Raw genomic sequence first — 16,131 nt, 5'->3', positions numbered from 1 at the left:
TAATCACTCTGTGCTATAGCCTTCTGCAGGCTTTGTCCATTTAAACAATACTCAGCTCCATTATTAATTCTGCCAAAGTGCATAACCATGCATTATTCCACAATATACTCCATGTGACAAGTTTTTTGCCTATTCTTGTAACCCGCCTATTGTATTTCTAATTGCTCTGCTATTACATCCTTTATGAGAGATTCTAATATTTTTCCAATGACAGATTTAGACCATTTAAGCATTGCAATGGGAATATTTATTGCAACTTGGAACAATTTTCTCACTCATTCACAACATTTCATGTTATTTGGAACACAGAACTAAGTTGGTTTATGTTCACTGAACAATTAGGAAAATACCTTAATTTATCTATAGGCACACTCCAATGAATTGCAGCCAAGTGAAAATCAATGTCCTTACAGTTGGAATTCAGCACACAGGAGGAAGAATTAAAAAATGCAATGGACTTTGGAAATAAACAAATACATCTGTCTGATTGGTTTCCTTCTGGATTCTGGTGTCAACTATAATTTCCCATTAGCGAAAGCTGCCTCTTGGAACTGAGGAACATATGTTTTGAAGTATGCCCTAATGAATAAAAAAGAGAGACAAAGCAGTGGTTAAAAATGAACAGCAAAAGAACATTGGAATGATAATTATCAGTTTAATAGCTGAATAGTATTTGTAGTTGACTAAATACGTATTTTAAAACATCAGTTTCTGAAAAACTGAAAATTATTCTTTTCATAAGAATTTCTTCCCTTTTAGGTTTCCTTCATTGTCTACATGATTCTTTAAGAGACCTATATCATGCCTTCTGCTATTTTTTAAATTGCCGACAAAGAGCAATTTTGCTCTTCTCTTGTTGGAAGGCATGTATTTTCGGCCAAGTTTGATCCTCCAGAGACGGAACTCCTTCTACACTAAATCGCAGGTAAAGCACAGGTGATGGGGAAAGAGAAATATTTCCTGGCCATAATTTCACCAAAATCCACATATTCCTTGAACAGTACGCAGAACTTTAGTTGCAAGGCTGAAACCATGATACTCCAAATAATAAGATTCTGATCAGGTCATCATCATGTCATGAGTGCACAAGGAAAAAGATATCTTGCTTGGCCCATCTTGGACACCTTATAATATGTAGCTCAAGAGTGATTCTGGAATAAGCCTAGCAAAAGGTCAGCTTAGTTAGGGAACAATCCAGGGAGACATGGAAAACAAACTAAAAAACAAAAAATAATTAATCTCTCCCTCCAGATTTGAAAAACAGAGAAACAGATGGTAATGAATAAAAGGCATAAATGTCATGGAGTCTTGCTTCCTCCCATCTAAAGAACAGCCCATGGTTATTCATCCAAGGGCAATTTCCATGGAAATAGTTCTACTCTTCCACATTTACAGACAATATGTGCATGTAGTTTTAGGGGAAGGGGAAGAAGAAGAAAAAGAGAAAATGCATTTCCTCCATGTTTCCGTTCAAATTCAAAATACAATCTTTCCCTTCATTTGTTAATAGACAAATAATTTGGTAGAATGTCAAACATTGATATAATTCAACTTAAAAGACATGATCATCAATTAATCTTACACCAATTCTCCTGATAAAAATAAACCATAAAATGCTTGATGAACAGGATAGCCAAGGGTTCAGTTTACCAAAGCAAACTTATCTACTTTGACAAAGATTAAAAAGTAGCTGAAAAATGATAGTTGAGTTGAAACATCGGGATAACAATTAAAAAGCATATCATGCACAAACCTTGACAATACCAATGTAAAAGAATCTTTATTTATTATTGGCAGACATCCTATTTTCCAAATAATTATTTTTAATTAGTTTATTTTTAATTTTTTTTATTTTTAATAATTATGCAAATTATGCATTAAGAGTTAGGTGAAACTCCTTCCTTTAATTTAAATAGGTCAAGTTTCCCATTAAAACAACAGAGGAAAAATTTAATTTTAAATGTGTTTGGTATCCCACTGCAGAAGAACACAGAAATAGGAGGAGTAGGCCATTTGGCCCCTTAAGCCACCTGTCAGCGAGTAAGATTATGACTTATAATGTCAATATTTTTTCTGTTCTCTGTTCAAAACCACAGGAATTCAGGATGCAAATGTTCCTTAAAAGTCACATACATGTATTATAAAATTAAAAGGTTTCCTGTAGTGCAATTTTATTAACATGATTAAATTACCATTATTATTAAACACAAAAATTAAAACAATGGCACACATGGCAGTCATATATGTCAATACCAAAATGTGCCATTTATTATACTTCAAAATCACAATGTCATTTGATAGGAGGGGAAATAATTAGAAACCAAAACAGGAACAAGTAAAATTAAATGAGGTTTTTGTTACCAGTTAGCAGCATCAAATAATACTAAAACTGGTCAGCTTGTAAAATTAGAATTAAGTATCAAAACTGACTGAAACAGAACTAGCTAGTTAGATTCCTGCTATATACATTTGGAGTTAGAGTTATCTGAGCAGTGGATGCCAACACATTTCACTTGCAACTTTTATTTTTCAGTCTTGAGAATCGTAGACTCTTTAGGTCTCTTCCATTTATCCATGAAATTTTCTCCAGACATCTGAATGTTCTGGGAGGGATGTGTGGGCTAACTTCAGCATGAAGTGCCTCTCACCCTTTTACAATTTTTTAAAAACATGCATTTTTGGTGAATTTATATTTGCATCAGGCTGAAGGCAACTTCAATATTGGCACCCGTTACAACCTCATGCATTCCTAGGCCAGGGTGAGCATACCTAGATGCAGAGTAAAACACTGTTCCATCATGTCCAAACAGGAAAAAACCTCAGACAATACCAATGTGAGTGTGTCTGCCTTTCACAATTTATGGCCCCTATAAAACTGGTAATTTCATATAAATTTAATTGGCAGCAATTTTGCGCTGTGTGTTCACAAAAAATTGTGTTGAGACTGGACAAATTTCAAATGCAGACTTCGATTATCTCAGTTTGAGCTGTGGTGATTATAATGTTACTGTAACCTTTTATAGGAGAAAAAAGGTATTTTTTAAATTCACTCACAGGACGAGAGCATCACTGGCCAGCATTTATTGCCCATCCTTAATTGCCCAAAAGGCAGTTAAGGGTCAACCGCATTGATTTGATTTATTACTGTCACGTGTACTGGGGTACAGTAAGAAGCGTTGACTTATGTGCGCTGTGGGTCCATAGTCACATGTAGGCCAGACCAGTGAGGATGGCAGTTTCCTTCCCTAAAAGACGTCAGTGAACCAGACGGGTTCTTTCAACAGTCCAGAATGGATTTGTGGCCATCACTGGACTATTAACTGCAGGTTTTTACTGAATTCAAATATACCATCTGCTGTGGAGGGATTTGAACCTATTCCCCAGATATTACCTGGGTCTCTGTATTAAAGGTCCAGTGATAATACCACTGGGGCCATGGTCTCCCCAGATGTAATTTACTTAATTTTATGGACAGCTTCCATTTTGGATTTCCTGGCTTGTCAGAATCACTAAGCAGAGTCAAGCTCATCCTCAAATATCTGTGGTTAAACTAGCTGGTGCTACAAAGAATGTTAATCACTCTTTGGATCCGTTCTGTGGCAAGTTTGGACAGCCAGTAAGGATTTTTGGATTGAGTAAATCAAATCTCAGCAGTAAGATGAGATTTATTAGCGTACATTGTGTTTAAAATTAAAAATACTGTATAATCAGAGGGTAATTAACAACAACTATAAATATGGCTGGTATATTCTTCATATTAAAATCAGAAATTAATAGATATACAGAACAATATTTTTGAAGAAACACACTAAAATTTCACAACAAAAATGCCTAAATTTAGTTTTACTCAGCATAAAAATGCTACCCTTAACATTATGATTTTGTTGCAGAAATATTATTGACACCCACAAAAGTCTAATAACAGGAATACAGGGTAAGCTTAAAAGAATACCTTGGTAAAATGGTAAAATATCTTTGGAATGATTCTCTAACAAAAGTGCGTATAGATATTCTACTCTTGCTCATCAGCCTTGAGCTAACATAAAAGTCTGGTAGTGAGGTTTCCAAGCCCATTGCTGAGTATCCTGGAACACCATCTGCTTCCTGAATGTAGACGCAAAGCACTTAACCTTCACAAATACATGCCAAGGATAAAGCATTGGAGCAGAGGGTACATTATGGACTTTCCCACCTGCTTGCTTGCTTCAACAGTTTATCATTGTGGACAGTAGTTAAGCTAATATTCTTAACATTGTTTAAGAGGGGGAAATGACTGGAGTCTTGTGACAATAATCAATGTTTAAAACAGAGAGATCAGGAAAGAAAATCTAGCTACATTGGCTTCAACTCAAAGCAAAGATTTTCTATTGCAGCAGTAAATCTAAGCTCTGTTAATCTTAAAGATACTTACTTTGCTCTTTTAGCCATCTCATTGCCATCCCAGCGAGGACTGTATGGGTAAGATTTCTGTATCTGTTGATAGAGTTGTCCACTGTTGGTAAAATGATACACCGACTGGAACGTCAACGTGGGTTGATCCCGTGGAAAATATAGGGGCAAATCGACTACAGGTAAAAGGGAAAAAAAAAGATTTGCAAATGAAGAGAGAGGGAAAAAAGTAGCCATTACTCATACTGAAACAGGCAGATAGAAATAAGGATTGAATCATTCCTGCTGTGCTTGTGTCAAATAATGGTGAATGAGTCATGTCTGCAAATCAAGAATGCAGTAATCTCTGAAGTTTTCTTTGTAAGGTGGCTAGTTTGTGTCAGATCCATTGAGTTATTTTTCAATACTTTATGCAATGTGAATTTATTTGAGGAATACTTAATGCCTTTTTATCTAGTGTCAAGACATACTGAGGAGAAAGTGAACAAACAGTCTTCTTGTGCACATTATTTCACAGGATATATTTTCAACAGTACCAATATGGCTTCTTTTGTTTGGTGTTTCTAGCTATTTGGACATCCAAGAAACGGCTCTACCATTTATGCACAACTGTTAAAAAGTATTCTAAGGTGATGGGTGACGCTGGCAAGGCAGAATTTATTACTCATTCTTAAGTTCCTGTGGTTTTGGGTCTTCTCTTTGAATCATTGCATCCTGATGCAATACCAGAGCTGTTAGATTGTGAACTCCAGCATACTAATCCATCAACGCCTTTGAACAAATGGAAAGCCTGACATAGTTTTGTTCAAAAACTAAGGCTAAGCACTCCTTCATATACAGAAGCATACCTTTATAATCAAATTCCATATTGCTGCAATTTATATTTTTTACTGTTGATATTCCCCTTTGCTCAGAAGGTGGTCCCATAATAGTAGGAGAATGTAGAAGAGGCCAAGAGCTTTTACTATAGCTGCCATAAAGCTTAAGAAGTAGCATTAGTGTTTTTTAGTGCTGTGATTGGGCCACTGAACTACACTAACTGTTAGAAAGACAGTTTATGGCATGCACACTGGACGTGGCAGTTAGGGGGAAATTGGTGGATGGCCACCTGGTAGTCCTGGTGGATGGGGTGCTGTAAAGGACCCCAAAGACTGGGAAAGGACACCATGCCTTTCGATCCTGTCACCCTAGCAGTTAGCAAGGCTGCATTTTGCAATGCTTGGGCCTTGATTTGTGTTGTAACTGATCCTGTCACTAAAAATGAACTGTTGTGTGTGTGGACATCATTCCTTCACATTTTGAATTATCTACAGCGACTTAAACAGGCAGCATGGTGGTTAGCACAGCTACCACACAGCACCAGGGACCCGGGTTCAATTCCACCCTCCTATCTGTGTGGAGTTTGCACATTCTCCCTGTGTCTGCGTCCAAAAATATGCAGGTTAGATGGATTGGCCATGCTAAATTGCCCATAGTGTCCAGGGATGTGCAGACTATATGGATCAGCCATGGGAAATGGAGCATTACTGGGATGGGATGGGTCTGGGTGGAGTGCTCTTCAGAGGGTCAGCATGGACTTGATGGACCGAATGGCCTGCTTCCACATTGTAGGGATTCAAAGATTTTACATTTTTCACCTTCCTTTCTCCTCTAATCTGATCATTTAGTACTTGCTTTAGCATTGAATTCACCCTCTTAGTCCTTCTACAGTTATTTCTCAACTGGTTGAGTAGAAATCATGCTGGTAGCTGTGTTTACTCATGTCTATGGCCTTTCTTCTTTTTTCACTAAATTTCAACTTCATCAAGTTTTATGGAGGGCTGCTCTCTGTAAGCCCTAGCAGGTTTTCTTGTGCTCTTGTTTTAAATTTGCCTCATTAACTACCTACCCTACCTCTATGACACCCCATTCTGTATCCAGCTCGCTCAATTCTACTACTCACTGTAGCCAGAAGAACCCGCCACTGCTGGCAGATCTTGGAAAGGACCAGCACCATTGGCGCCTGGTGCTTCTTTAAAAGGCTACTGTGCACCTGGACAAGCAGTGTATATCCAGATCTCCCTTGAACAGTTTATGCCATGCACACTGGACTTGGCAGTTAAGGAGAAATTGGTGGATGGGCACCTGGTGGATGGGGTCCTGAAAATGATCCCAAGGGCTGGGAGAGGACACCATGCCTTTCGATCCTCTCAGCCTGGTTCGAGGTTGTCATCTAGATTATTGTGGCTTGAGCTATTTGGACAAATGATCAGCAGTGAAAGAAGATGATCAATGACCATCACTGTTTCCCCAGGGTTAAGTGCCACCATCTTCTCTCTGCTACCTCACTGTCTCTGATACTGCACCCAGCTACCACCAAGGCTGATGCTCCACCCCTCTCACTATTGTATGAAACGTCTTCTCTTTTTTGCCCTCATCCACCCAAATTCCTACTCCTCTATGCCATGAATTCAAATGCTACTTATTTTTACAAAATCCCAACTAGTTTTTTTCCAGCCAGTAGCGACTGGCTAAACCTCTACAAGTATATTTTCTTTGGCAATAATATTTTCTTGTTTCAAACCATAGTTCAGAAGAGCACTCAGCCTCAACTGCTGATAGAAAATGCTGGAAATTCTCAGCAGCTCAGTTTTTTTTAAACTCAAATTAACCTTTGTTTTTATGAGTCCAAAATCAGTGTCACATGGTTACACATACAACACCTGTGATCTTAACAAAATAGAGAGTGGGAACAGCATACTGAGTTATGGGACCACCATAATCATACTGAATGGTGGAAACAAACAAAAACAGAAATTGCTGGAGAAAGTCAAAAGGTCTGGCAGCATTGTGGAGAGAAAGCAGAGTTAATATGTTAAGTTCCCTGACTCTTCTTTCCAGAATTGTTGAGTTTCCCTAGTAATTTCAGTTTATGTTAGATTTAGATTTATTGTCATGTGTATATAAAAATACAGTGAAAAGTATTTGTTTGCATGTTATATGCAAAGTTTCGCCAGGCTCCAGCACTATCTTGAAACCTGAACATAATGCAAGATTTTACTGCAATATAGTTCATCTTTCTCTCTTCTTCTTGTTCCTCTCCGCTGCTCCTCCAGTCACTTTTGGGCCTTTGTAACCGGGTCTGGGGTCTCGTTTACGGGCCTCCACCACTGCCACTCCCACAAATGCTGCGTCCGACCTGGAGCCACGGCCCTGGGAATGCACTGGGTTCTGTATGCCCCATTTCCCATCTGACATTCCACCAGATGCTGCCGCCAATCCTCCGTCCATCCCTTTCACTGATGCTTCCTCTCCTTCAGGCGCCCTGGCCTTGTTGTGGGCCTGGAGACCCGGCCCAGCCTGCGAGTCTGGACCAGGGGAGTCAGCCCAGGAACTGTTCCCCGCTTGCCGGGAGACCCTGGGCTGAGGTGGCACCATGTCTGGCTCATTGTATGTTCTATGTCTTGGCATTGCTGCTGCTGGACGACTCCTCCTTCTTTGGCCACTCTCTGGGCTTTAAAGAAAAGGAAGAAAAAAGGGCAAAAGTAAAAAGAACTAAAGAAAACAAAAGAAAGAGAAAGCCAATGGGAGTGGATGAACTCCAGGCTCAGCACTCTATACTCTGCCACCGTCTTGGTCTGTGATTTCAGACCTCTAGATTCTGCCATTCTTAGTTTTATTTGAACGGCAGGGCAGGTTTGAAGGGTCAAATGGTCTACTTTTGCTCCTATTTTCTATGATTTCTAATTTACCGATTAAAAGTAACAAATAAAGAGAAGCATAAGTGTTCTTGTAAAAAATAAATAGTACTTTGACTAGTAGTTCTGGTTGTGCATAATTTTATTAACCTTTAAGAACTACGGCTGTCAATTCCAATCGTTACCCACAGCAGTATTGTTTTAAGCTCCATGATCCAAAGTCAGAATGTGTTTTTAACGGTCTTTTCGAGAGCAAGATATGAATCTATTAATTATGTTTATATTTCGTTATATTATTTATGCCTGCATCTGTACATACAACTTCCTTAACACATCAGGAAATAATACATTGTGATTGAAACAAAGCCAAGCATACATATGCATCTATGGAAATGTATATTTGCATTGCTCTTTGGGGAAACTCTGGTGTCATCCATGCTTTGATTGGTAATAGTTAGACCTATACAAAATATCTGTACTATAAAACAAGCTGAAATAAATACTGAAAATAAGGTGATATTTTCCTGTAACGCAGTAACACAGAACTGTGAACATTATTGGCACATTCATTCAGAATGTGGACCTATTTTGGGGTCCACATTTTTAATCCCAATTATTCAACCGCTCTACACACTCCAGTACTGCTACTTCCCTCATTAATATATATTTTTCCTGGAAGATAATTCTGTTTGCCAAGAAAAACATCTTGGCTCATATTTTGGAAAATGCATTCTTGATCAGTTTATTGTGTGCCGTCAGGTACCGTGTTTTTCTTGTGTACTGAGTCTTTCAATCAAGAGAGAGCACGTTCATACTTCTGCTCATCACTGAAAACAAGCTTGAAATCACTTAGGCATTCCTACGGATCAGCATTATTTCCTGGCAGCAACACATTTTCAACAATAACTTTAAAAAAAGACAGAAGTACTTTTTGCTTACCAAACTGAAATAAGCTCCACAGTTATCCAAAGTACACTCAAGTAGTTTCAGGGCAGAATCATGATTCATGAAAAATTACATTTTCAAAGATATATGATATTGAAAATAAAGTACACTGATTTTACAAAGACATTTTGGAATATTCAGGGCTCCCAAAGCAATATTTCATATATTTTTCTCCGCACCAAATAGTATATATTAGTCAAATTATATATACTCGATCCTGTCCCAGAAAGTTCGCTTGACCATTTCAATTCAAATTAAGATCTGTATGTATGTCAAAATGTTTTATCTAACAGAACACAATCAGAAAGGCAGTCTCAGTAGATATAGCAACAGTGACAACAGCAAAGTTCATCAGAAAACAACATTTTAATCAGGTGAAGGAGCCAGCTACTGCTGAATTGCTGCAGGGTAATTCTTTGCCGTAATTAACTTGTCTAGCATATTACTGTTTCTCCCAATCATTTGTTCTCAATGTTATCAATGTCTGTCAATGTTGTCTGCAACATTCTTAACGTGACCATACTTCTCAGTTTATAGAGTGTCTAAATGGAGCATATCAGTTTGGCAATACAATTTAAACTCAATGCAGGTTCGCGGTAAGAAGGGAACTTGAGCATAACTTTTCACCCAAATGCTAACTGTTTCGTAGAATAAAGAATGACACATTGTTTACATTTCTGGAGAGAGACTGAAGGATATTGTTAGAAACTGAGATACGGTGAGAAGGTAGACAGGCGAGGTCGAGGTTAAAAAGTGGCAAACAACTTTTCCTCACTATAAAAAGTCACTTCTTTTTTGTCTATGAACAATCATTTTTATTGGAAAAAACTTTACATATTTTGTTTGCAGAATAGCTCGTGGATATTCTCAAGCCTATCAAAAACAATCCATTAGCAATTTGTGCTTCTCTGGGAACAGTATGTGTTCATTGCAAAGCTGTCTGTGTTGCAGCATGTATATTTACAGTAGACACAGTGCCAGACTGATTTAACTGAGTGAACAGCAGAGGAGTCTGTGTCAGTATCAGACAGATGGATCTGTCTCTGAAAGTACTCCAGCCGACGTGGATCACCATGGAAAGCAACTACTGAGAAATATGCACCCCTTTTATCCAAATTGCTCAGCTAAAGGCAGTTGAAAGATGATGCAACAGAAGCAAAGGTGCATTTGTGATTTATCATCTGACTTGCATTCTTTGAATGACTGACACCAAAAAACAAATAAATCCATCTTATTATAAGTTATAAATCAGACAAACTAATCAACAGAACGGAGGATCATTCTGACAGCTTCCACACAAACAAGTTGAGCCAATGAAGGGTTGGGGGACGTAGGTGTTAGACTGCCTGCCACCATTATTTTTGTTGCTAAGAAAGAAAGTAAAGAGCAGAATGAAACTCCATCAAGATTGCAGGGTTTGAGCTATAGCGAGAGGCTTTTTTCCCCTGGAACGTTGGAGGTTGAGGGGTGACCTTATAGAGGTTTATAGATTCATGAGGGGCATGGACAGGGTAAATAGCCGAGGTCTTTTTGCTAGGGGTGGGTGGGGTTTCTGAAATTACAGGGCACAGGTTTAAGACAAGAGGAGAAAAATTTAAAAAGGATCCGAGGGGTAACTTTTTCACACAGAGGGGTGCATATATGGAACAAGCTACCAGAGACGACTTGGACCTAAGGGTCTGTTTCTGTTCTATATGACTCTTGTAAATATCAAGTCTTCTTACAACAGCTGGAGAGATCACTGGTACCCTGCGCTTCTTAATGTAGCTGACTTGTGAAATTCAGTGTCACATCATGATTAGGAGGTAAGCAAAATAATTGAAAACATGGAAGCTAGTACTAACTAAACACTCTTTCTAAACATAGCTGGGATAAATCTAATGATTTGCAACACAGATGGGAGTGTTAAAGAATTTCTACTTTGTAAAAATGTTCTTCTTCCCACCTTTAACCTTTGATCATTATTATCATGGAGTTATTTTTTGCCCAATTGCTAAAAGGTTTGGTTACACAAAAGGGAACACAATTTTCTGTGAAGGCACTGAAAAATTGCAACTAATACTAAGTATTTTTCTTTCTTAACATAAACCACAACTGCTCAGTACTGATAAATGGGCAGAAAAAATTGTGTAGAAACTGGTAGAAATATTTCTACAGTAAATGTACTTTCCTGTATGGTAGTAAAAGATGTCCTGCGAACATTCTATTCAGATTAAATAAAAAAAAATGAATAAATAATAGTGGAACTGATGTACGCCAAATGAGGCAAATACACAATTTAGTGCTCCAATATCTGATCCAAGTTCATTTCAATATCACTGCACAAGAAAACTAAATTAGTAATTGAATTATTTTCTCTTACAGAACTCCCGCCTGCTGCAGAGCTTGTGAACAGCCTACCATGCCCCATTTAGAGCTTTAAAGGCATAACAGGATGCCACTTGGCTCATTGAGTCCACGCTGATTCTCTAGAGACTGTGGAACTTTGACATGGAATTCACCTTCTAACCACATAACAGCTGCATCACTAGAACTAATTATAGAATCATAGAGTTTTACAGCACGGAGACAGGCCATTCGGCCCAAACTGGCTCATGCCGACCAAAATGTCCAACCACGCTAACCCCATTTCCCTGCACTTGGCCCATATCCTTCTAAACCTTTGCTATCCATGTATTCGTCCAAGTGCCTTTTAAATACTATTTATGCACCCACCTCAACAACTTCCGCTAGCAGCTCATTCCATATGCATACCACCCTCTGTATAAAAAAGTTGCCCCTCAGGTTCCAATGTATTCTTTCCCCTCTTATCTTAAAGTGATGCCCTCTCATCCTCAATTCCCACACCCTGGGAAAAAGACTGAGTGCATTCACCCTATTTATGCCTCTCATGATCTTATACGCTTCTATAAATTGCCCCCCTCAGTCTCCTACGCTCTAAAGAATAAAGTCCTAGCAACATCCTTGTAAATTTCTTCTGCACTCTTTCCAGTTTAATAATATCCTTCCTATAGCAAGGTGACCAAACCTGAACTCAATACTCCAACTGTGGCCTCACCAACATTCAGCACAACTGGAACACAACTTCCCAACTTCTTTACTCAGTGCCTTTACTGATGAAGGTCAGTGTGCCAAAAGCCTTCTTCACTGCCCTGTCTACCTATGATTCCACTTTCAGAGAATCGTGCACCTGAACTCTCCAAGGTCCCTCTGTTCCACTACACTCCTTAATGCCTCACCATTCACCATGAAACTCCTGCCTTGATTGGATTTTCCAAAATGCAACACTTCACACCTATCTATATTAAACTCCATTTGCCATTTCTTGGCCCGCTTCCCCAGCTGATCAAGATCCTGCTGCAATTTCTGATAACCTTCCTCACTGTCCACAATACTGCCTATTTTAGCGTAATCTGCAAACTTACTAATCATGCTTTGTACATTCTCATCCAAATCATTGATATAGATAACAAAAAGCAATGGGCCCAGCACCAATCCCTGAGGCACACCACTAGTCGCAGGACTCCAGTCCGACAAGCATCCTTCCACTATTACTCTCTGCTTCCTACCATCAATCCAATTGTGTATCCAATTTGCCAGCTCTCCCTGGATTCCATGCAACCTACCCTTCCAGAGCAGCCTACCATGTGGAACCCTATCAAAGGCCTTACTGAAATCCATGTAGACTACGTCTACCACCCTGACCTCATCAACCTTCCTGGTCACTTCATCAAAGAACTCTAGCAAATTTGTGAGGCATGACCTCCCACGCAAGAAGCCATGCTGACTACTCCTAATCAAACACCGTCTTTCTAAATGCATACATATCTTATCCCTCAGAATGTTCTCAAGCAGCTTACCTACCCTAGATGTTAGGTTTACTGTCTATAATTCCCAGGTTTTTCTTTGCAGCCCTTCTCGAATAAGGTCACAACATTCGCTACCCTCCAGCCTTCCGGGGCCTTATTCATAGCTAGTGATGATGCAAATGTATCAGTCAGGGCCCCTGCAATTTCTTCTCTCGCCATTTGCAGGGTTCTGGGAAATATCTGGTCAGGACCAGGAGATTTATCCATCTTCACACATTCTAATACTTCCAACACCTCCACTACTGTGATATGGACTGTCCCCAAGATATCGCCACCAACTTCCCCAAGTTCCCAAATCTTCATGTCTTTCCCCATGGTAAACACAGAGGAGAAATATTTGTTGAGGACCTCACCCATCTCCTGCGATTCCACACCTACATGCTCACTTTGGTCCTTGAGGGGTCCTATTCTCTCTCTAGTTATTCTTTTTCCTTTAACATACTTAAATAATCTCTTTGGATTCACCCTAATCTTTTCAGCCAAAGCTATTTTGTGCCCCCTTTTCGCCCTCTTGATTTCCTTCTTCAGTAAACTCCTGTATCCCCCATATTACCTTCAGGGATTCCCTTGATCCCAGCTGCCTGTACCTGAGCCATGCCTCCTTTCTTCTGGTCAAAGCCTCATTATCTCTTGTCATCTAGGATTCCCTACTCCTGCTAACCTTGCCATTCACCCTCACAGGAACATATTGACCTTGAACTCCAGCTATCACACTTTTAAAGGCCTCCCACTTGCAAGAAGTCCCTTTGCCTACAAACAAACTACTCCCTGCAAGCTCCTGTCTAATTCCATCTAAATTTGCCTTGCCCCAATTTAGGACTTCAACCTGTGGACCAGTTTTGTTCCTCTCTATATCTATTTTAAAATTAATAGAACGATGGTCACTGGTCCCAAAGACCTCCCCCACTGTTGCCTCAGTCACCTGTCCTGCCCTATTTCCCAACAGTAGGTCAAGTTTTGCCTCTTCCTGAGTAGGACCCTCTATATACTGTTTGAAGAAACTTTCCTGAACACATTTAGCAAATTCCACCCCATCTAAGCCCTTAACACTATGGCAGTCCCAGTCTATGTTAGGAAAATTAAAATCCCCTCCTGTGACAACCCTACTGCTGCTGCAAGTCTCCCCAGTCTTCTTGTATATTTGTTCTTCTAATTCCCGTTGACTATTTGGGAGCCTATAGTACAACCCCAATAACGTCACCATCCCCTTCTTATTTCTTAGCTCCACCCACAAAGCCTCACTGGATGATCCCTCAGTTATTTCATCTCTGAATACTGCTGTGATACTCCCCTTAATCAAAAATACAACTCTCCCTTCCCTCTTTCTTCCACCTCTGTCCTCCCTAAAGCACCATTGAGTGTCAGTCCTGTCCCTCCCTTAGCCATGTTTCTGTAATGGCTATAATATCCCAGCCCCACGTACCTATCCACGCCCCGAGTTCATCGGCCTTCCCCGTCAGTCCTCTTGGACTGAAATAGATGCAATTTAATCCAACGGGCATTTCTCGCTCCCTGTCGTGTTCCAGCCTGACCTGCCTCTTCAACTTGCTTGTTCTGATTACTGTATCTACTTCCAGCCTTGGACTTGCCTCCCTGCTGTTGAGGATCCCAACTACTTGTATCCACCTCTGTTAATATCACCCATACCTTGGAGCAGCCATTGCTGAAACCTACTTACATGGTATGAATGGCTGTTCAGCCCCTGGAAACTGCTTCGCCTTTCATTTTACAGGAAAAAAGTAGATGGGTTACAGTCGGGGACGGAAAGGGAACAGGCAGACAGTGCAGGGATCCCCTGTGGCCATTCCCCTCAAAAACAGGTATACCGTTTTGGATACTGTTGGGGGGGACGACTTACCAGGGGTAAGCCATGGGGTACAGGTCTCTGGCACAGAGTCTGTCCCTGTTGCTCAGAAGGGAAGGGGGGAGAGGAGGAGAGCATTAGTCATTGGGGACTCCATAGTTAGGGGGACAGATAGGAGATTCTGTGGGAACGAGAGAGACTCGCGGTTGGTGTGTTGCCTCCCAGTTGCCAGGGTCCGTGATGTCTCGGATCGTGTTTTCGGGATCCTTAAGGGGGAGAGGGTCCACATAGGCACCAACGACATAGGTAGGAAAAGGGATGGGGACGTAAGGCAGAAATTCAAGGAGCTAGGGTGGAAGCTTAGAGCTAGAACAAACAGAGTTGTTATCTCTGGTTTGTTACCCGTGCCACGTGCTAGCGAGGCGAGGAATAGGGAGAGAGAGAAGTTGAACACGTGGCTACAGGGATGGTGCAGGAGGGAGGGATTCAGATACCTGGATAATTGGGGTTCATTCTGGGGTAGGTGGGACCTCTACAAACGGGATGGTCTACACCTGAACCAGAGGGGTACCAATTTCCTGGGGGGGAAATTTGCTAATGCTCTTCGGGAGGGTTTAAATTAATTCAACAGGGGGATGGGAACCTGAATTGTAGCTCCAGTGTACAGGAGGTTGAGAGTAGTGAGGTCATAAATAAGGTTTCAAGGTCGCAGGAGTGTACCGGCAGGCAGGAAGGTGGTTTGAAGTGTGTCTACTTCAATGCCAGGAGCATCCGGAATAAGGTGGGTGAACTTGCAGCATGGGTTGGTACCTGGGACTTCGATGTTGTGGCCATTTCTGAGACATGGATAGAGCAGGGACAGGAATGGTTGTTACAGGTTTCGGGGTTTAGATGTTTCAGTAAGATCAGGGAAGGTGGTAAAAGAGGGGGAGGTGTGGCATTGTTAGTCAAGGACAGTATTACGGTGGCAAAAAGGACGTTTGATGACAACTCGTCTACTGAGGTAGTATGGGCTGAGGTTAGAACCAGGAAAGGAGAGGTCACCCTGTTGGGAGTTTTCTATAGGCCTCCTAAAAATGTTCCAGAGATGTAGAGGAAAAGATTGCAAAGATGATTCTGGATAGGAGCGAAAGTAACAGGGTAGTTGTTATGGGGGACTTTAACTTTCCAAATATTGACTGGAAACGCTATAGTTCGAGTACTTCAGATAGGTCAGTTTTTGTCCAATGTGTGCAGGAGTGTTTCCTGACACAGTATGTAGATAGGCCAACAAGAGGCGAGGCCGCATTGGATTTGGTACTGGGTAATGAACCAGGCCAGGTGTTAGATTTGGAGGTAGGTGAGCACTTTGGTGATAGTGACCACAATTCAGTCACGTTTACTTTAGCGATGGAAAGGGATAGGTATATACCGCAGGGCAAGAGTTATAGCTGGGGGAAAGGCAATT

The 16,131-nt window shown here is 40.6% G+C and overlaps 1 protein-coding gene across 1 annotated transcript in view; it reads right to left on the bottom strand.

Annotated features, from left to right (window-relative positions):
* Positions 1–224: 224 nt before the first annotated feature.
* The window catches only part of babam2 (BRISC and BRCA1 A complex member 2), a 187,484-nt gene continuing 171,577 nt past the window's right edge, over positions 225–16,131 (bottom strand). The window contains exons 14-15 of the mRNA XM_048596535.1: positions 4,412–4,565; positions 225–579 (exon numbers count right to left, since the gene is read on the bottom strand). Of these exons, the coding sequence (XP_048452492.1) occupies positions 516–579; positions 4,412–4,565 (218 nt within the window). The 3' untranslated portion in view covers positions 225–515. The remainder of the gene's footprint in view (positions 580–4,411; positions 4,566–16,131) is intronic.

The sequence above is a fragment of the Rhincodon typus genome, chromosome 5 (assembly GCF_021869965.1).
Source record: "Rhincodon typus isolate 14 chromosome 5, sRhiTyp1.1, whole genome shotgun sequence".
Lineage (NCBI taxonomy): Eukaryota > Metazoa > Chordata > Chondrichthyes > Orectolobiformes > Rhincodontidae > Rhincodon > Rhincodon typus.
Note: the sequence above shows the minus strand (reverse complement) of the source record. Positions and strands in the feature narration are given on the sequence as shown.